Below are 23,767 nucleotides of genomic sequence, written 5' to 3' on the forward strand. Positions count from 1 at the left end.
AAAATCGAGATGACACATTTTGAAAAAATTCAAGTTTATTTTCAGTCGAATTTAAGCATTTCGGCGGCTAATTAGCTTTCTTTCGATCAGAATGCACCATGTTAATTGCCTCCACCATGACTGCGGAGCTTAAAATTTCTGTCACTTCTAATACTTCATTAACGTGGGATATTGGAAGCGATGGCGTAGAGATAGCATTGATAATTAGCCAATAAACAAGTGTGGATGATGAGGGACGCGCACGAAACTAAAAACGGATGAAAGAGATCTGAAGGCAAAAGCATTTCTTCATACAGAGGATGCACATTTTATAAGTAATTTTCTCCAGCATTCAACATAGGAATAAACTATATTCCATCTCTAATTGTTTTACTAATTCTAATAATAAAATTTCGGAATTTAAGATGATTCTTTGGCAGCTAAACTGGCTATAGCACTCGGCCGGATATCGAGGGATCCGGGGTCGAATCCCGGTCAAGGTGACTGAGTATTTACTATAAAATTGTTCCATTGTTTTAAAAATATGTTCAAAATGTATATAAGAACTTCTTAATTAATACATAATTTGGAAAGGGTGCGACATTTTGCAGAACAGGGAAAATAAAGTGATTTTATAGTCTCTTTTTTTCAATCTGGGTTTCCAAAATTGTTTGAATATCATTTTTTTCACTATTAAATGCAATTTTCCCTCTACTTCAAGATGGCAGCAGCCGCGGTCGGTAGTCCCAAAGCGATCGCCCGCTTGGGTGCGAACCAAACTGTCGTGGATATGGTGCTCCCGGAAATGCTCCACTTGATTGACCCGCACTGGTAAGCACCGGTGGAGTGGTAAGTGTCACCCACCAACGTGAACACTGCCCTATAGTCAGCACCACCGCATGTGTGATGGACTATAGGCACAACGATTTAAACCCAAGGGGAAAATGTGGCATCGGCGTGCAATTTGCTGGCCCGCTTGATCAAATACTGCCGGTGAATTACGAGGCACGTGGCACAAGCTTTTCAAATGATATTGAAATTCATTTTTGCTACTAGTAATTGCACATGTAAAAATCAACTCAAGGCAAATATCGAGAAGTGCTCCCTTGTGCCGTGAGTGGGAAGAGCAAGGAGACGTGTGCGAGATGGCAAATTATGGTGTTAGAGAAAGGAATGACCTCGCAGAGAAAGACATGGATTTTTGCAGGAAAAACAGATCAAATATAACTGAGGCCTGGTTTAAACACCACCACAGACTGCTGGTGATACATGTGAAAATGTGGGGAGACACAGGGAAATATCAGTTACATAATATTATACTTAGATTATAACACATTCATCTGGATTGGCTGACAAGAGGTTGCGCTGTGAGAACTTTCAATGCAAATATCAGTTGAATAGCTAGCTCATTCATCAATTTCTCGGGAATATGGATTATTGGCTGAAGGTCGCCATGTGCTTTTATCGCTCTGGAAGTAAAAGGAGTCATTTTTTAAGCACGTAAATGTTTCAAAGCCTCTCTGGGCCACACATGAGATTTGCTTGGTAAGCGTTTAATCTTCGCCGACAGACAGTCGCAGTTCATTGGGAATCATACCTGTAAAGGGATAGCCTTTCAATGGATTCGGATTCCGCTTTGCGTTCATGGGGAAGTGATAGAAAATGAATTTAAATGCTTCTCTTATTTCATGTTCCTGTCTCCTCAACTCCCGATGCTCCCTGCCTATACCCTTCCTCCCCGCCCATCTCCCCTTACCACTCTTTCGATATTTCACTCCACGACAATGAGCGGTGCTTTAATGAGAGGGAATGCGAATTGTGCTAAATAAACTGCGATAAACAGAAAAGAGAGAATAGCGGGTAGACGACAAGCAATGAAATTTAGCATGTTTAATGTGATCAAGAACATGGATGGTGTCAAAAGTATTTACCGGCTCCTTCCCGTTTTTCTGATTTATTTTCTCATTCAAAGTCGTCCCGTACTTCCTCGGCTCCTTCCATTTGCAATTTTTTCGCGCCATTTTTTATAATATTCATTTTCTCTATCTAATCATCATACGCTACCTATCGTTATACATTATAGGTCTCTTTTATTATAAGTCATGAATGTAATCTGTCCCCATTCCCCAATAAACCTTTTCCATTCACCATTTTACCACATTCAACAATAATTCCTTCCAAGCCATATCAAGTATCACTCAAATTTCTCTTCCTTCACATGCATTATTCCTATTCCACTGGAATCGAGACTAGTTTGCACTTTGCGCATTTATATCTCTAGCGATGGTTTCACATTTTCCTCTCCCTTTTGCGTGGTTATCCTCCCCACTACTCACGTCCTCCCAACATCAACTTTGAAAACTACCAACTCGTGGACTGATCTCTCAGACTTCTGAGAGATCAGTCCACCAGTTGGTAGTTCACCACATACCTAAAGTCTGCGGTGAAGCATATAAAAAATTGGGATTCAGTAGACGCATTGTCGGAAAAAGTGACTCGAAAGTCAAGGAACGTTGTTACCACGCTCTTGTAAGGCCTCATTTAGAATACGCATGCAGCGTGTGGGATCCGAGTGAAAAAGGTCTCATTCGGGAAATTGAGACGGTTCAACGCCGGGCATTCCGTTTTGTAAAAAATTCTTACGATAAAACGCAAAGCTTCACCGAAATGCTCATGGATTTGGGGTGGGAATCATTGGCTGAGAGACGATTCAATGCAAGATTGAAATTATTAAATAAATTTAGATCCGCATGTTTCAGCACCGAGGTCTCGCAAATTATTCGTACTCCTACGTACATTGGTCGCTTGGATCATGCATATAAAATTCGGGAAATAGATGCCAGAACTAGCCGACTCAAGGACTCCTTCTTACCACGGACAATACGGGATAGCAACTGCAGGGTTATAGATAGCAAAAATTCCACTTGCCACCCTCAGCGTCTAAAAAATAATTAGTTCTACTTAAATGCATGCTCTTCCACTAAACTTATGTGTTTTGTTATAATTACCCATTCTTTCCGAATGACCTCATTCGTGTTCTGTTGATCTGTTTTTAAGTCTCCCTTTCAATCCCTCGTCCCTCTCCGCGGGGGGAAATTCCTGCTACCTGCAACGTTGGGTCGCATTCCCTGCCTTTTACAGACTCTTTGGGGGGTAGAGTGGTTTTGTGGTAGTGATGTTTCACATACTTGCTTGTTGTGTCCTGGCTTGCGTGTTGTAGGATGGCTTTCGTGCTGCATCCTGGGGTGCAGTTTTTAGTTGTTTTGCGGTATATGTGTTTGCATGGGTGTTGGATGAAGGGATTTTTGCATGAGTGTGTGCGCTGCTGTGGGTGTAATTTTCCGTGTTGTTCTTTTGCATGTGGTATTTTTCCTTTTTACGGTTGGTGACCTAACACCCCCTGCCACACGCCCTTGCGGCGGCTTGCGAGGTATTATGTAGATGTAGATGTAGACTTCTCATGCCGTCCTTAAACGAACTCAGAATCTCATTCGCAGAAGCGAAATCTATTATGCTCCTTTAATATCCATTCTTCATGAATGCAAAAATAAATATTCATATTTAAACCGACATCATTGTCATCTACTAGACAAGCAACCTTTTTTCAGGTTATCAAACTAAAAATCTTCGGTGCCTCCAATCCAGTGGAGGGCATGGGCATCGACTTCACTTTATGGGCGTGATTTTGATTCTTCGGAGCAAAATCTGGGATAAGCCTCGATCCCAACAGCTTGGGAATGTGGAAGCTCATTTCAGGATTTCCACGAGCATCTACACCACGTACAAAGTCGCCTAAATGGTTTTCAGTGGACGAGATTATGACGGCCGATGTAAACTGCCATTGTTGGAAAACACCGGGTGTTGGGCAAAGGCTTTAAAGATCATTTTATTTAAAATTTTTAGAAGTTTAACAACGGTTTGTAAGTGATCAAAAATTGTGGAAATACATATGAAGTAATTAAATCTATCCCCTGTGCACTGTCATCGATGACATTAGAATTTAAGATACTAAAGATATTAGAAATATATTGTAATTGCGTAATATTTGATTGAGTAGCAATGGATTCTAATTATTGGGAATCTACCAGTTGGAGTAGCTTTTGCATAAACAAAGCCTATGGATAAATAGATAAAGAACGTACTACGGCCGAGTGCATGGAAAGAATGTAAAACCCAAAGCCGTACACTTAAGGGCACTTATAGGGGGAATATAGAAGGGGGTGGGAAAGTTATTGTTTGGCGGGAAGCCGGATGCCAGTGACCCGTCACTCAAACAAATGAAAATTAAAATAAATAGTTCTACCAATTACTCCCTTGATCAGGTATTTGCACACCAAATTGACCTTCACAAGTCGCAACCACACACACACGCAGGGTTTACGGGGCGGGAAGCCCGACGCCAGTGACCCGTCACTCAAACAAATGGAAAATAAAATAAATAGTTCAAACAATTACTCCCTTGATCAGGTATTTGCACACCAAATTGACCTTCACAAGTCGCAACCACACACACACGCAGGGTTTACGGGGCGGGAAGCCCGACGCCAGTGACCCGTCACTCAAACAAATGGAAAATAAAATAAATAGTTCAAACAATTACTCCCTTGATCAGGTATTTGCACCACAAATTGACCTTCACAAGTCGCAACCACACACCCACACAGATTCTTCTCTGAAGAGGCCTGCTTAGCAGGCGAAACACCTGGTGTCAGGTTTTTCGGCACTTTCCCCTCCAGCACTGTACTTTTGTGTCGTCCGAGTTTGAGTGACGGGTCACTGGCGCCGGGTTTCCAACCCCGTAAACCCTGTGTGTGTGTGTGTTTGTGACTTGCGAAGGTCAATTTGTTTGCAAATACCTGAGCGAGGGAGTAAGTGTTATATAATTTTTATTTTATTTTTTCATTTGTTTGAGTGACGGGTCACTGGCGTCGGGCTTCCCGCCCCGTAAACCCTGCGTGTGTGTGTGGTTGCGACTTGTGAAGGTCAATTTGGTGTGCAAATACCTGATCAAGGGAGTAATTGTTTGAACTATTTATTTTATTTTCCATTTGTTTGAGTGACGGGTCACTGGCGTCGGGCTTCCCGCCCCGTAAACCCTGCGTGTGTGTGTGGTTGCGACTTGTGAAGGTCAATTTGGTGTGCAAATACCTGATCAAGGGAGTAATTGGTAGAACTATTTATTTTAATTTTCATTTGTTTGAGTGACGGGTCACTGGCATCCGGCTTCCCGCCAAACAATAACTTTCCCACCCCCTTCTATATTCCCCCTATAAGTGCCCTTAAGTGTACGGCTTTGGGTTTTACATTCTTTCCAAAGCCTATGGAATAGAAATACAATACATTATTCCCTTGCCACTCCTAAGGAAATAAATCCTCCAAAATGGAAATAAAATTGGTCTCTCCGCAATATCGCATTATTCCTGCCTCCTTTCATTCCATCAGCATGTCTATCCTACTCCTTCACTACCTTGCTCGCGTAATATTCTTCCCTCTAATACAGTCTTCAACATCCTACTGCCGATCAATACGCCCTTTATCCATGTTTCCTGCCTTCTCAGGATTTCTCCCAACAATCTCCTCTCCTACCTGACCATACCTTTCGGTTCATTTCGCCTTCTTCATCTATCTACACACCCACATTTTAAAAGTCTCCAATCTACGCCTATCATCCTGCTTCAATGACCACGTTTCCGTGCCGCACATAACCACGCTCCACATCAGGGTTTTGATGAGCCTTTTCTCAACAACCTTACTCAACTTCTCTGTCATCAACTCCCTCCTCCTAGTGAAAGCCTCTTTACTTAATGCAATTTTTCTCCTTACGTCCCAACTACTTTGACCATTTTGGTCCAAAACACTTCCGATACACGTAAACTGTTCTAGTGCTCTAGTTTTTTACTTCTATTTCAACGTATTACATGACTTTTTCTTCCTAGAAAACCGTATAACCTTTGTTTTATTTACATTAACTCTGATCCAATACCTATCGCACAGAGTATCAAATGCACTTAGCGACATTTGCAAGCCTTTGGTTGACGGGCAAACTAAAACTTGGTCATTTTCAAAACTAACTGATTTCATGAATACCCCAACAACTTTCATTCCAATCTCCAGTTCTATCCACGCCTCATCCACTACTGGGCACGAATTACGGCCGATCTGGCCGAGTCCCGTAGTTGCCAGGAATCATTATCAATTTTAGTACTCATCCTAAGAGTCTTGGCATAAATAATTGATGTTATTTCCCGTTGCCAACCGTAATTGTACTTATAATCGAATGACACCATCGCTCAAATATCCACCCCACTGTAGGCAGACGCCTTTGGAGTCAATTCTTTGAGGAAAAGATGCTGCGAGAAGGAGCTTAGAAAGAAAGGCGATATGTAGAACGAAGGCTATACTTGGAAAAAAAGTACATTGCAAAAAATACCAGTGAGTAAGCCAATTGGCATCAGATTGGGTAGGATGGAGGGTCAACCAATCATCGGATTGAACGACCAATGATGTTGCAAGGACTGCGCGTCTGACTCAGCCTTCAACCTGTCTGGCATGGATAAGTCGCTCTCCACAGCAACTTATAGTGTGCGTGGTCTGCGTATGGCGGCCATGACGCCGACCCGCTAGCGGCGCTAGTTGCCTTAGACCCACTGAGCCGTCTGTGCTTGGCGGATCGTCGAGCTGTGCGCATGGTGCCAGTTATGTTAGTTTCTGTTGTCTTTGTTTTTACTGTTTGTCGGAAATGAAAATTGACGAAATCACGGAGCAACGAATCAACATCAAGTTTTTTGGTGAAGTACGGTGTAAAAGTTATCAAGAAATTACTGAAATGTTGACAGCTGTTTACGGTGATAATGCTGTCTGAAGAAAACATCCGTTTTCAAGTGGATTAAGCGTTTTAAAGATGGCCGAAAAGACGTCACGAATGATGCAAGACCGGGACGGCCTTCAACCACCTGTGCTGATGAGAATATTGATCGTGTGCGGCCCTTACCGATCGTCGAAAAACAGCCCGAATGATAGCTGATGAACTGAATTTAGGAAAATCAACAGTGCACACTATTTTAACCGAACATATTGGATGGATCCTCCACCATGACAATACACCTGGACATTCTGCATGGATTTTTTGCCAGTTTCCGGCAAAAAATTCAATCGCCATCCTTGATCATCCTCCTCTTTCGCCAGAGCTCGCCCCCTGCGACGTTTTCCTATTCCCAAAATGCGGAAATGAGATGAGGGGACATCACTGGGAAGATGTCAACGCAATAAAGCAAGAAACGACGAGAAAACCAAAAAGCCTAACTGCCTTGAGGACTTCCAAGGGTGCTTTAAACGGTGGAAAAGAAAATGTAATGAGTGCATAGCAACGAATGGAGAGTAATTTGAGGGGGACAAAATCGATGTAGACTAAATTTTGCAAAATAAAGTTTTTATGGCCTCAATTTGCTTTTTTATTATAAAGAATAGTATACAGTATTCCAGCCTTGACCCTCGTACCTGACGGACAATGCATCAAGTGCAACTGCCTAATCTCTCGCGTGAAAACTTTCCAGGTGCCAATTTCCGCCCATGAACCCTTTATGGCGTGCCATCCTTGGACTGGCAATCGGGATGCTGGGCTTGATCTCTTGGTGCGGCAATGGGGTCGTCATCTACGTATTCACTTGCACCAAGTCCCTGCGCACCCCCTCCAACATGCTGGTGCTCAACCTCGCTTTGTCCGACTTCCTCATGATGGTCATCATGTGCCCCTTCATGCTGGTCAACTGCTTCTATGAAACATGGATATTTGGCAAGTATTTTGCGAGCACCGCGGTGACGCATGGCCAGCACCGCGGACCACACATCGCCGCTATCATGATAAAATGACTTCAGCAAAACCCCAATTGAAATGCATCGAACTCGTTTCCGCACTCTTAAAGCAAATGGATGTGAACTCCACAGAATAACTTTGGATGTGTATCAGTAAAGTATCGTATACAGGGTTCGTCCGGAAAATAAGTGTACTGACTCCTGGGCTGGGCGCGCCGCTCCAGGCGCGCCAAGCCCAGGCGGTGAGGAACTCTGTTAACGCGAACCTCCACGCTCGACCCACGTCACGGAACGCGATGCCGAAGTTTTTGTAGCAGCGTTATTCCATCAAATTTGCGGTAAAGCTTGGGAAATCGTCTACCAAAACTGTCGGTATGATTAACCAGGCTTACGGGGAGTCAGCCATGTCCAGAAACATGATCTTTCGGTGGCACAAGATGTTCGTGGAGGGCAGAGAAGAGGTCGACGACGAGTCTTCGAGAGGTTCCCGATGATGCCTTCGCGGGAGCGTTCCAGGAATGGGAACGCCGCTGGAACAAGTGTATCGACTCACAAGGGTCCTATTTTGAGGAATATTAGCTTAAGATATGTAAAAGTGTAATAATTTTTTTTCCCTGAGCTCAGTACACTTATTTTCCGGACGAACCCTGTACATCAGAGATTGTTTGGATTTTGTCGGAAAATTGGAGCGGACTTTGTTGATCTGGGACCTGTCCTCTCACTGTGTCGGGTACCCTTTTATTGCTCCGGGTTCTATTATATTGCCGAGGCATCGCAGTTTGTACCGCGAAGGTTATACGAACATGTTTCGAGGGTTTAGCATAGTTGGTAGGCAAGAGTGCAAGTAATATAAATAAAGTAGTATCCCCCGCTTTTTGCCACTTCAGATCAGGTTAAGCCTCTCAAATCCCAAAAATAATAGAACAAATAAACACTTGCGTTAAAATATCATACAAATCACGTAGAATCAATGCAGTTGGTGCCTCAAAAAACATAAAAGATAGTCATGTGAGTGAATACTAGAGCCTCTGTTAACAATGAATCCTCGCAAAACAGTTTTGTGAGTATACAGAAAACCCTGAAATAAAAAGTAATACACAAAATTAAAATTATAACACTGAATTTCCGTAGCATTAGAAACAAAATATCGGATGGTGAACATATTTTTGTAAGTACAAAGGCAGAAATAGTAGTTGGAACGGAGAGTTGACTCACGGGAGATATCGCAAACAATGAAGTTTTTCCGAGCGGTTACACAATTTACAGAAGGGGCGGACCTAATAGATTGGGTGGGAGGATACTCATTGCAGTAAATGAACATATAAGTAGCCGACGATTTGAATGCGACGAAAGTGACAGAGAAAGCGATTGGTGCGACATAAAGGAATACTTCGACAGAAGCTTATTCGTGTGTTGATTTCACAGACCACCAGATTCCAAATCGGATGTTCTACACAAGCTCGACGACCAAATATCCACCCTCAGTAACAAACATAGCAACAGTATTATTATAATCACTGGTGATACTAATCTACTGTCAATTGATTGGTACTCGTACTGCGTAGGAAAATCTAACAAAAAGAGGGCTTCATGCGAAGAACACCTCCATATTTTCGAAAAACTCTCTTTAGAACAAATTGTTATATCACCAACACGGGACCACAGCATACTTGATATCTTCGCAACTTCTGCGCCCGAAATAGTAACAAATTTTGGAATAACGGACGGGATCAGTAACCATAATAATAATTTTTGTAGAGTTAAAAGCCAAGTTTGTGAAAATAAACAAAGAAAAGCATAAAATACTATATACCAATTCAACTAGGTAAAATTGAACATACTACGAGAATATTTAAAAAAATAACCAGAATACAAGAAAAAACCCTGACACTCGATACAGAAAACACTTGGAAATATTTTCTAAATACTATACGCAAATAAATGAAGGCGTACATTCCATCCAAACTTAATTGCAACAGTAAGAAAGCTTGATAGTACAACGGGTAAGTCAGATCGGCATTAAGAAGCCAAAGAAGGCTAAAATCACATTTTTAAAAGAGTTTAAAAAGTGAAGGTGTAGTTTAAGTGAATACATCCAAAACGAAACTAAAATGATGTCAAAGTAAAACAAAGAGCGTTATGCGCAAAGACTCAAATCAAAAATGCTATCCAAATATCTCGAACAAAATCCGAAGTCCAGAGTCAATCCACTATGTTAGAGAAATACACGGTAAACGTTCAACTGTACATTGTTTGAAAACGGCCAACTTTTTCGTGTGCGTAGATTGGCATGAATTGTGGGTTTTGCATGCTGTATAATGCTTAATTACGGGTGGTGACATAACACCCAGCGCCACACGCCCTTGCGGAGGCTTGCAGGGCAATATATGACTTAAGATAAGTAACACAAAGAAAATTCCAGAAATTACCAAAATGGTATTAATAATATATTCCATTTACTTAGGCGTTCAACAACTAATTTTTATAGAATTAGCTCTCCGCTTAGTTTTCTAAATTATTTTAATTATTGTGAGCTAGACATTTAATATGAAAATAATTAATATGACATAGTTTTAATTTATCCCTAAAAACAATGTCATGCAAGATAATTAAGACAATATTGGACTAAATATTAAGCTTTGCACAAAGATTTACAAATAATATGCTTTAACCCAAGTTTAGAAAAATTCTTGATCAATAGTGATACTAAGATAGCTGGTGACCTACCACCCCCTGCCAAAGGTCCTTGCGACGGCTTGCGGGGTGTTGTGCTAGATGTAAATGTAAGATGCTTGCTGAACGAGGGCTAAACACAAGCTGAAGCAGCAGGCCAGCAATCATTCCGGGAAACTCCATCCTAGTACTCGTTATGCAAAATGTAGCTCGTTAAGCGAGTCATTTGTTTGCCAATATTTTTGCTTTTTACGCGAATTATTCGCTATGCGATGTTCTCGTCAAGCGAGGGTGCGCTTAACAAGTTTATCCGACATGCATTAAAATTCTTAAACCATTTTATTAGTGCAATTAATACACCACCGTATAATTAATGCTCCGCCTAGATATCAATTTGTTCTTATTAATGCCTATTTCACTGAAATTCCATATATTCACAATTACATCACAAAATTACTGAGTAAATAGCTAGAAAGCAAACATATACTTCTGCAAATATCATGAGTATTACTGTATACTTATTCTTAGGTTGGGAGCGTGGTAGTCCAGGGGTATAGGGTTGGACTGCTGACCAAAGAGAAGTACGCGTGCATTTTTTAAAATGTTTCTTGTTGCTAATGTTTTAGAGGTAATGATTACATTCTGGTACCCTGAGAAAAAAGTGGAGGCAAAGGTTTTGGAAATTCTATCCCGACTACTGAAATACTTCCCATCGAGGTAAACGGTCTAATAAGGAACCAAGTCGAAATCATTTTAGTTTCTGATTCCTTCTGTAGCGTACCAATTCCACAAATACAAATCCCCAAGATATGAAATTTCTACTTGCAAGTATACGATTGTCAAAAGCAGATTGCGGCCCCAATCATGTTTCAGCCGGCTTCTATCAAACCTTCTAATCCTTTCATTTCCTGTCTCAATATATCGAGGGCCCCTGATGTGTGACCTCTACGCATTTTTCGGGTCACTCTTCGGCTGCACCTCCATCTGGACAATGGTCACAATATCCCTCGATCGGTACAACGTCATTGTCAAGGTGAGTCGGAAATGAGGCCCTGTTTTACCGCATGATTCGGTCATTCTTGATTGAATTGATGTTCAGGGGTACGGCAGAGGGAAAGTGTCCCACGCCTGCACGCTGAATGTGTTCCTTTTAAACGCCGTAAGGTTCAACACGCAGATATGTCCACCCTCTCGCCCATAACAGTCAGAGTCAATCAACTAAAAAAAGGTATTGGAATGGTACCAGATGTCCAGTCTGCATCCCTTTCGCTTCCAATACTCTTTCTGGGGAGGGAAAAAAATCCTCTGACAGCCTGTTCTTGCTTTCCGCTTGAACAGTAATTTCTCAATTGACATGGGGTATTTTATGCAACTGGTCGTTTTGGGGATACCTGCAAAATGCTCACTTCCCCTTTGATTTCTTAAGTAAGCTAGGCTTACATTAATTTACAAAGTTTAAAAGAACATTTAAAATATTACAATAAATACATGATACAATAATGCACAGAGAGATTATATACGCGCCATCAGCTGGATTTACATTGTTGAAGGGCTGGGCATTTCCGCCAAAAACCGCTAAGTGCCAGAGAGTACATTAATTTCTGTGCATTTTTTCTGTCTACAGGGAATGGCCGGCAAGCCATTGACCATCAAGAGGTCACTCCTGTGGTTAATTTTAGTCTGGACTCACGCCCTTCTCTGGACCATTTTGCCTATGGTTGGTTGGAACAGGTAAATATCTTTGGAATGAACTTCCTTTTGAATTGAATCTAACATTGACAATTCATGGAATGAATAAAAATTCACGCAACCCTGGAAATTAACGGAAGGCATTCCTTCTGCAATGAAGGAATATCATCAGTTAAATTAGTAGAATTACTCTGAATTTTCTCAGAAAAACTTGATTTCAGGCAGCAAATTAAGCCATCTTCTAGAAAATCACTTAGTATCAGAATTTGTGCTAAAATACTGTTGAATAATCCAGAAATATTTTGATATGAGTATTATGAACCTTGCTAGGTACGTGCCGGAAGGCAATATGACTTCTTGTGGCACTGATTTCTTGACGAAGGACTGGTTCCACAAGAGCTACATCCTCGCCTACTCCCTCTTTTGCTATTGGGCGCCTCTCTTCACCATCATCTACTCATACACCTTCATCGTCAAGGTAAACATCTCACCATAGCCACCCTTACTCGAGTCGAGTCGCTAGAATTACATCAAAATCGGCTTTTTACGTTTTACTTTGTAAAATATCTGTCCGTTCGCAATCATTAAACCGCTATTTTTCATACAGGCGGTGGCTACCCACGAGAGAGCTATGAAGGAGCAGGCCAAGAAGATGAACGTGGCCTCCTTGAGATCATCTGAGCAGCAAAGTACGAGCGCCGAATGTAAACTAGCCAAGGTGAGCACTTGAAGATACAATTAACTGAGAGATCAACTTCTTATGACATCTATATGGACACATACATGGATATAATGAAACGTAATGGTCAGAACACTAACGTGAATTATTATTAGTGAGTGCTTTACAGACGCAATGTGAGAGGAATGAGATGGTATCAACAACAAGAAATCGGTAGTAATGGCATTCTCAAGAAGTAGTTAAAGACTAGCTTTAATAATAAAGTAGGAGGGTAAACTACGTGAGATGGAGCAATTCGGGTACCTGGGCAGTAATTAAGAGTAAAATGGGAAATGTAATTGAATCATTGTGAGAATAATTGCTGTAACAAAAGAAGCATATGCAAGAAGAAGAGATTTGATGGCGGGTACAATATTTTTAAAAATATGAAGAAAAGATTAGTTAAGGTTTAGCATGCAGTGTAATGCTTTAAGCAGGGGAGTATTGCCTTTTTCAAAAGAAGAATGAGCGCAGACTGGAAGCATTTGATAAGTAGGTGAGATGGAAAATGGACGCAGAGGAAAGAAGTTCCTCAAGAGGGGGGAATCAAAAAAGGCATGTACACACACGCATCCATTATCGCCCGTCTTCGCCGGAGCAATGCATCCGCGCAGCCGCAACTCAATATACGTAATTCGTGTTGGAGACCTTTCCATGAAAGTGGGGAGTTTCTTTGTCATGATATTGTCTATGGGCACGAGATTTTGCAGTGTTTTCGGAAATTGAATTTTTCTGCCTGGCGTAATGAACACTAAATTCTAAAATACGAACTGATGTAAATTAAAATTTTGCTCTTAAAGAAATAATTCGAAGACTTCGCAGCAGCAGTATACTGAAAAAAGAGTACTTTTAAAGTGAAAGTGAAGTGGACGAAAAGGAAAACAAAAGAGGAAGTGCCAGGTATGGTGGAGGAGGAGAGGGGTTTGTTGGAAGAAATCATGACGGGATAGAAAACATGGGTTAAGGACGTATTGATTAACAGTGAGATGTAAAATATTATATATATATATATAAATATTTTTTAGGTAATCTGCCGGTTAAGGTAGGTTTTTGGATGGACATAATTACTAATTAAATTATTTGTGACCCCTGGGAAAACACAACATCATACTCTACATCAGGTCCCTCTTCATCTCTGAGTACTTTCTTCCTCCCTTCATCCCGTCCAGCATCCCTATCCTGTTCCTTCCCTTTCCTCTTTTGCCCAACATTCTCCCCTCAATTACAGTTCATTCGGATTCACCGTACAAAGCTACACTCCGTATTAAAGTTTTTACGAGTCTTTTCTTAACATCCTTACTCAACGTCCCTGTCATCAACTCCCTCCTCCTTGTGAAAGCCTCTTTGCCTAGCGCAATTCTTCTCCTTCCGTCCCTAATACTTTGACCGTGTTGGTCTAAAACACTACCGAGATACGTAAACTGTTCTACCTGCTCCCGTTTTTGCCCTTCTATTTTAATGTATAGCTTAGTCTTTTTCTTTCTAGAAAATCGCATAACCTTTGTTTTATTAATATTGATTCTCATCCCATACCTATCGCACTGAATTTCCAATTCACTAAGCAATGCTTGCAACCCCTTGGCTGACTGACAAACTAAAGCTTGGTCATCAGCAGATCTCACTGATTTTAGAAATTCCCCGCCCACTTTCATTCCCACCTCGAGTTCTTCCCATGCCTCTTTGATCATTTCCTCTGCATACAGGTTGAACAGCAACGGTGATAATGGGCAGCCCTACCTTACACCTCTTCCTAACACTGCCCATCGGGACTCCCCATACCCCACTCGCACCTGAGCAGTCTGAGACATGTACAGGTTGCGGATTACCCTCCTGTCCTTTCAATCTATTCCTATTTTCTGCAGAATACTCATTAGTTTTTCCCAATTCACTCTATCAAACGCTTTTTCGAAATCTACGAAACAGGCAAATACCTCCTGGTTGTGTTCTATATTACTCTCGATTAATAATCTCATTACTGCAATGGCATCACGTGTACCTCTCCCCTTCCTAAACCCAAACTGATCATCCCCTAAGTAATCATTTGCCCTACTCTCTATCCTTTTGTTTATGAGTCTGAGAACAACTTTAGCTGCGTGGGATATCAAACGTATTTGTCCTATAGTCCTCACATTATGTTGCCTTTGCCTTTTTCGGAATAGGAACTAAAACTGATCTCACAAAGTCTTCCGGCCAGATTCCTTCCTCATAAATACTGCGAATGAGCGCATATAGCCTCTTCCTCCCACATTTTCCTAAACATTTCAATAGTTCCGCGGGAATGTTATCCACTCCCACGGCCTTATTTAGTATATATTATATATATATAAGATATATTTATAAGATATACATGCATATATATATGCACAGACATGAAGAAGCGAGAGAGCGCTAGCCAACAAAAACCAGAGAAACATTAAAATGGCACTCTCTGGTATTCCATGTGTTTTCCTCTGTTTTTGTTCACTAGCGCTATCTCGCTCCTTCACTTAAAGTATTATTTACATCCGTGAGAAGTTCTTATAAGATAAACATTTATATTTATACATATTTTACTACTATTTTACTTCACATTTCATTGTGTTATTCTAATATTTAAGTTAAGTTGTATGAACACCGACGAAAAAACGGTACATTCTGACTCCTAATAAAGTACAACCTGACATCCAGCAATACAATAACATCGTCATCAATCCTCCTACTTTCTTCCTCCCTTCATTCGATACGCACTATCCCTATCCTTATCCCTTCCTCATTTGTCCAACATTCTCCCTTCTATCACAGGGTTCTACAAAACATTGCTAATGAAAATACTCGGTATCCAGTTTTCCTACTCATTTATATTTTGGCCAACATTTCCCTCCCCTCCCCTCCACGTCAATACATAGCTTCCTCGTTTGTGTTCCTTTTATTTGACTTCTCCAAACACTCCAAATTGAAGTTTTAACGAGTCTTCTTAACATTACTCAACGTCCCCGTAATCAATCCTCTCCTCATTGTAAAAGCTCCTCCGCCTAACTCAATTCTTCTCTTTATGCCTCTTCTACTTTGAACATTTTGATCCAGAACACTTTCGAGACACGTATATTTGTTTCCACCTGTTCTAGTTTATGATATCCTATTCTCAAATTCAATTAAGCCTTTTCAGCAATTCTTGAAACCGCTTGGCTAACTGGCTTATTAAATTTCAACATCGGTAAACCTAACTGCTCTTTTAAATTGTTCACCGAATTTTACCCCAATTTTTTGTTTCTTCCATGCCTCAACTACCATTTCCTTCAAATGCACCTTAAAGAGGATGTTTTTAAACAAAAGTGCACTTCAAATATGTCCACAGGTAGCCTTGATGACCATCTCCCTCTGGTTCATGGCCTGGACCCCGTACCTCATCATCAACTATGCCGGAATCTTCGAGACCATGACCATCAGCCCCCTCGTCACCATCTGGGGATCTCTCTTCGCCAAGGCTAGTGCCGTCTACAACCCAATCGTCTACGGTATCAGGTGAGGACAGTTAAATCTCTAGTCCCATCTTATAAAATCAATTCGCTTACTTTCTTAATCTCCAAACTATCCGCAATAGTAAAAATCTCAGAGCCTCTCGTGTTCCTGCCTCCGTGTCTGCCTGTCTCCCCAAACGTTTCCATCGTGTCCTCTCACAAGACACACCCGGAACATTTCAAATAAAACAACTGTTACAGGCAAGTATTTGGGTGATGCACGCATGTATTCACTCCGGAACAAGTCAATCGCATCGGAGCGTCCCACCCTAACCGAGCGCCATCCCTCCCCCCACAATGACCCCCACCCACTCCCAGCACTTTTCGACCGCAAGGGGTTTTCCGATCGGCACTCAGTCAAGTTCTCTCCATTTTCAGTCAATCACCAAAAACCCATTCTACACCAACCTAAAGATGGTGTAGTAACTCTTACCGCTGTACATTGAAGCTTCTATATTGAAAGAAAAGTCCAGTGAAAAAGGAAGATATTTAGTTATTCATCATGAATTTCCAACAATTAGATTCCGCCAAAATACTAACGATTTATAATGCTAATAATGGGTGTATTAGGCAAATTGCATCCTAATTCGATGATTAAATATCGGAAGGTCCTTACATTCACTTTATTTGTCAGGGTCTGAAATTTTGACTGATTTTGAAGTAGGTCATCATCAAAACTCACGCAAAGAAGCCAGCGCGTTTTAAAGTCATTATTGCAGAATTGAAGAAGAACCGAGTCCAGTAGGAAAAGACGCGGCGGCAACTTCAGGAGGGATGTCCTAGTTCATTACAGCCATCTACTCTAAACGGATCGACGGAAGATATCTGTATTTTGCTGTAGGAAGGGGGTGTTACTTTATACCGGGTGCGGAGAGGGAAGCTATTATGAAGCGTTTAGTGTGGGACGGTTGGCAACTGTGGAACAGGAGGCACTGTAGCTACCTCACCTGTTTTTATGGGCAGAAGTAGAAAATTATTTCCTAGGTGAAGTTCGACATCTAAGAACGATTCAGAGGAGACTCAGGTAGAAGTCGCAAAATATATCGAGAAAAAAGGATTGAGATAGTCAATGAAATTGGATATACTTTGACCTCTATGGTGCAAAAGAAGGAAATTTCCATCGGTATGAGAGGCTAGGAAGAGTGATTTGAGGTTTTGGTTTAGTAGGAAAGCATCTGTGAGGCGGCCCACGAAGAGGTTGGCATTGGAGGGTGCTTGCGGGTTCCCATGGGGATGCATAACAATGCTTCAATGTGAGGGGGAGATAGGATACCGGATGCTGGATATATGTGAGTCCTTCATTGGGTCCTTCATTTTAACAAATAAGAACGGATTTTCTTTAGAAACTCTGCATTGGGGCAATGTGGGAATAGAGTGCGTGATAATTGGGCTAGATGTTTTTTTTTATTTTTTAACATGATCTCTTTTTAATTCGGTACACTTTATCTGAGCGTTTCTCCACTTTTTAAAGTCGTCCAAAAAAGTAGGACTTCAGGGGGTCCCATAAAACGCACCTGTGTTGGCGTTCGGTGCCGGATCGCTTTTAGAAACCCACTATTTCGAGTATTCCATTGTCTCTGAGGTATGGAAGTGCATCCATGTTTCGTCGCAAGTCATGTACCGACGCAGAAACTTGTCAGGATTGCGACGTAAAAATGCATAACCAGCCTCCAAATCGACCACAAGATTTCATTTCTGCACTGAGAGCAAAGATGTCACCCATCTCGCCGAGTTTTTCTTGCACACCCAATTTTTAGCATCAAATTTGAAAACCTTTTAATATTCCTGTAGCCTCAACTATTCCACAAGCTTTGATTCTTCTACCAGTCAAAACCAATTTGTGGATTTTGCCAATCATCAACCTCATAGGTCACTTCCATGAGACGTCCCAAGCGATTTTCATCATTTGTGGTGGTACGGTGAACTCTAAACTCATTTATCCAATTATAAATGGTCGCAAATACAGGAGCAGATGTGCCATGAACTTTATTCAACTCAATTTTGATCTAATTTTGTGTTCGGTCTTTTAAATGGCATTGTTTAATCACCGCACAAAATATTTTTTTTCATTTTTCTAAATAAACAATAGTTTTTGGTGTCAATCAACTATGAATATGAATCCACAAGATGGATATAACTAAAACATTAAAAGCAGTCAAGTAAAATAGTGCGAGACTTACTAAAAGGATATATTTTCCAATACCAAGAGCACCATCTCGGGAATTTTCTAATGACTTACTGAACGATCCACGTATGACACGCGACTCCATCAATCTATAGCACAACTTCTTCACCAAAAGGCACAAATTATTATGTATAATAAATATTAATACCAATATTACACAATAGTCAGTTGACCTCCTCCATTTTTCTGCAATTCCCCTCTGCATCCTCTAAGCAGCCCATAATATCTCAAAATTCACATCCCACTGTTTGTCCCCTCACCACCTGCCTCACCCCACCATGCTCCTACCACAACCACCCCATCTGTCGTACCCTGCCATTCTCTCCACTCCTTCCATCCTTCTTCCCCCAACCACTTCCTCCCCTTAATTCCTCTCGCACAGCGACTGTCGCTGCAAAAATTCTATGCTACATCCTTATTCGCAGCCTTCCGTGGAGGAGGATAAGCAACACCATTCTCTCTCTCTCTCTCTCGCATACATTATCACTGTTCTTCAACCAAATTTTCAACCCTGCCTAATCCTATTCCTATTCATTTTACCAACCATGACTTAACTTTTGATAACTCCTTCTCTCTCTTCATAATAGAATTCCTCTTCAACTTGTTCATTAGTGCTCTCTCGTTGTGTGTCTATGTTTATTTAAGTGTTTCACTATATATGTGTAAGGGGTGGTGCACAATGACATGGAGAGAAAGAATAAGTGCTTAGCAATTTATGTGGGAAACTTTGATACGTATATACACAAAAACATACATACATAAATATATATATAATAAATTGGAAAGCAACAAACAATACAGAAAATCATAAAAAGATCACTCACACGTTATTTCTTGATTATTTCGACGAAATTCTGCTCCGTCTTCATCGGAAGATATAGAAGTAATGGAAATTACTTCTATATCATTTTTCTATATTGTTTGTTGTTTTTCAAATTTTTTATTCAACACTTCCGAGTTACGAAATCATATATATATATATATATATATATATATATATATATATATATATATATATATATATATATATATATATATATATATACAGAAACATATATAAGGAAAAGGGATAGGAACACGTATAAAGGACGAACACAATAGAGGTGGGGAAGGCGGAATCGAACGGATCACAAGAGTACAAATATTTCCTCAACCGGGACTCGAACACCGGATCTTTCCACTTGCCGGGCGGATGCTCTTAACCACTTGAGCTATCGAGGATATGTAATTTACCCTGAGATCCGTGGGTCTTATATGTCGCCAAGCGCCCCGATTCTTTAGCCAAGAGATGGCGTCAGGGGGCTGTTTCACCCACCAAAGGAGAAATAGACAATACACAAGAGGAAAGGACAGTGGTTAGAATTCATACAACATCATACAGGAAAAGAACAGTGCGTTTCGTGGCACGCATAGCCAGAAGAAAGAGATGAGCCACATTGGCCAAATACACATTCAAACACGAAATCCCGCCAAACGGCGAATAAATACTCATATATACAGAAACATATATAAGGAAAAGGGATAGGAACACGTATAAAGGACGAACACAATAGAGGTGGGGAAGGCGGTTAAGAGCATCCGCCCGGCAAGTGGAAAGATCCGGTGTTCGAGTCCCGGTTGAGGAAATATTTTTACTCTTGTGATCCGTTCGATTCCGCCTTCCCCACCTCTATTGTGTTCGTCCTTTATACGTGTTCCTATCCCTTTTCCTTATATATGTTTCTGTATATATGAGTATTTATTCGCCGTTTGGCGGGATTTCGTGTTTGAATGTGTATATATATATATATATATATATATATATATATATATATATATATATATATATATATATATATATATATATATATATATTTATATATATATATATATATATATATATTTTTATATATATATATATTTATATATTTATATATATATATATATATATTTATATATTTATATATATTTATTTATTTATTTATATATTTATGTATGATTTTGATTATATGCATTTTTACAGGTATGTACACAAACACACCATGTGAAAAATCACGTATCCTAGAGGCCTTGTGTTTATGCACTCCGCGTGACACGACTAAATTGTAAATTGCCTACTTTCAGGCGCTCAATCCGTGGTCACAAGAGCGCAGTCGTCATGTGCCCATACCAGATAATACGAATTTAATTTCGGTGGCATGAGTGCAGTGCATGAGGAGAAGTCGCCCATTTTGTCAAGGCTACCAGCAGAGCCAGCAGAGGAAAAGTGTTTTCCAACTTCCCTTTTCTAGAAGCTCTTGAACCACAAAAATCGATTTTTATTTCCTTCATCAAAAAATATTTAAACACTTTTTAAATGAGCACAATATGAAATTAAAACGTCCAATGATTGAGAAATATCCAAAATTATGTTTTATAATTCTTTAATACCCACCAGAAAGGGAAATTGATGAATATTTCATACTTTTAAAAAATTTGTTTCACGACCACGAAAACTGATTTCCGAAGGTTCAACATAAACGTCATCCATTCAACTTCCTTGAGGAAAACTTAAAATATGAGTTCAAGATCCAAAATGTTCATTTCAGCGATAAAAAATTCACCCTCTTTCCAGTAAAGCATATCCTCGTGATGTTTCCGGGACATTTTATCCACAAAATAGGTTAATCCGTAAAAATATTTTTAAACTATGGTAATACTATGCAATCGATAAATAAGAATGGAAAACGAAATTCTTAACCTTCAGGCGAAATTGCTTCGCCAAATGGGTTACCAAGGAACCATTACCCGCAACTTGCCGACAGTAAAAAATCCAACCACGTTTTGTGCTTAAAACGGGTGTCACCCTCATCAATTCGACACATATCTTCTTATTTATACCATCGAAGGACATTATATTATTTTTTGGATTCCCATGTGTTGCTATATATTCATTCACCTACAAAAGCCTCCCCTGGGACGATCAAAGTTATTGTTATTATTAACTTTGAGGATATTTCAAAAACCTTACCTATTGCTAAATGTCCTTCCCGAAGTTAGCGCATAAATATGCCGTAGACTGCGCACCGGAACATGAACGGCAAGCCCAACGTGTGTTTGGTCGAACACAGTGTACCTTTTGTGTGAATATTCTTCGGCTGCACCTCTAATCGTATTTTCAAATACTTAAACGCACTAAACTACACTGGATCAAGTCAAAATCAAATCATCGTAATGAACCCGAAAGTTAGATTTGACAGGTAAGAGCCGATTTTTAAGCCAAACTGGCCCGCCTAAACCCACAAATTGAAACAGATTCAAATCTGATCCACACAAAGTTCTGGCGAACCAGAATTTCGCACTGCTTTGAGTTTCAGCAGTGGTTCTCCAAATGTAAAAAAAAGCAAACTTGTAGGGTGTCAGTGCACCCACTGGGCTGCCATGACACCCTACAAGAATGATTGTTTATGTCACCGTGAATTATGTCACCACAGCGGATACAAGCTGCAGGAGAGGATACTTTACCTCCTAAAGATATGTATAAATATCGCGAAATAATGGTAATCAAAATACAATATATAACTTGAATATTTAATTCAATTTAACATTTGAGGAAAAGTGACTAGTCTCCCTTCGAGATAGGTCAACATTTATATTAATTGATTTTACTTGAAAAATCTTTCTTTGCACTTTATTTCAATAATATCTTTGCTTTATACATATTAACCGCTAAATGCATCGCCATTTACAATATCATGGCGTGAATTTGGTTAACTAAGGGAAACTCTGTTACTTAAATGCTTATGGCCCGCCCTTATTAAAGTAGCGCGCAGATTTGTGGGATGGGAGTCCCGCCGTTTTCGCAATGGACATCAAGGCGGGTTGCCCCGCTTCCGTCCGAGCGCAAGATGGCAGTCAATTGTCTAACCCCCTCCTCCTCCCCTCTATCTCTCCTTCCGTCCGCAGCCACCCCAAGTACAGGGCCGCCCTCAACGAGAAGCTGCCGTGCCTGGTGTGCGGCGGGGGCGCCGCCGATTCCAAATCCCAGGGCACCGCCGACGAGGAGAAGGCTTAGGGACGCCAGCGAGGAGTGTGACCTCCCTCCCGCCTTGCCCACCCAGACACGCCGAGGGACCACGTCCGAGGGAAGCAGCGTGCCCGTGGTCCTGGGTTAAATTAGTGGACTGCATCGTCATGGGGTCTCCATTAGGGCTACGGCTAGAGAAACGTAGAGGCCATGGTCGATAAGATCATCCGTTTTAACCTCCATTAGCCTCACTCATTCAGTAAACACTTTTTTCGGTAACACTGAACCAAGTAGGATTTTGATCAATTTCTGAATGAAAAACGGAATTCATTCATTGACCAGTTTGCTCTGAATTCCCCATTGCACATTCCCATTAGCCTCTCTCTCGTTGAAACCCACTTATTCAATCAGGGTTAACTCTCTTTCCAAAATAAATCATAAGTTTCAGTATTTCCACGAAGGCAAACTTCCTTTTTCCGGAATACATACATAATACTTGCGCCTGCCCACGTATTTTTCCAGCGGATATACATCAATACGAATCATCGATGACGCATATGAAATATTAGAACACAGTATAACGACACCATCGGGAAATACCGAAACGAATTTAACCGAACTAACATGTTAAAGCCTTAAATTAGCAACGGAACGAATGACACAGTTTATACAGTTTAATACTATATTTGTTTAAAGATCTGACAGATATAGGTTGCCAAAGAATGATGAACAAAATAATGAAGCATATATCCTGATGGACCTGACTGTCATACGAGAACCAACATATTAACACTGCTTCCCGTTTGTTATTATGACAAATAAAAAGTGTAGTAAATTGTCATTTTTGTGTATTACTTCCCTTTGTAAATTTTGTACACAGATATGCAAAGATCAATAAATATTCCAAAATTTTATCCAGGGTGACCTAATCATGAACTACAACCTTGAAGTGGTGGAAGAGTTATTGTGTATCCAGATGACCCTAGGAGCTGTGATGGTGAAAATAATGATAATTGCTGCCGGTAGGGTCACCCATGCCAGGTAGGTCGAAGGTAAGGAGCCAGACGAAAGGTAGTCCACGCAGCGTCTGTTTCACAGCAGACGGCTACGAATGCGTCTGACCCCGTTGGGGGGCCATTGAGTGATTGAAAAAACTATTGAGGAAGGCAATGGGAAACCAATTCAATTGTCCCTACCATGCCACTGTGGTCGGAGACATAGTTCCAAAC

General features: G+C 40.6%; 1 protein-coding gene across 1 annotated transcript; it reads left to right on the plus strand.

Annotated features, from left to right (window-relative positions):
* The first annotated feature begins 7,537 nt into the window (after positions 1–7,537).
* Positions 7,538–23,452, plus strand: LOC139689316 (rhodopsin-like). The gene is made up of 7 exons (XM_071586395.1): positions 7,538–7,771; positions 11,391–11,497; positions 12,089–12,195; positions 12,484–12,631; positions 12,761–12,871; positions 16,206–16,372; positions 22,478–23,452. Exons 1-7 carry the CDS (start codon positions 7,549–7,551, stop codon positions 22,584–22,586), a joined length of 972 nt encoding a protein of 323 aa, XP_071442496.1. The 5' UTR covers positions 7,538–7,548; the 3' UTR covers positions 22,587–23,452.
* Positions 23,453–23,767: the final 315 nt, after the last annotated feature.

This window comes from Hetaerina americana, unplaced genomic scaffold (genome assembly GCF_022747635.1).
Source record: "Hetaerina americana unplaced genomic scaffold, ioHetAmer1.1.p SCAF_22, whole genome shotgun sequence".
Lineage (NCBI taxonomy): Eukaryota > Metazoa > Arthropoda > Insecta > Odonata > Calopterygidae > Hetaerina > Hetaerina americana.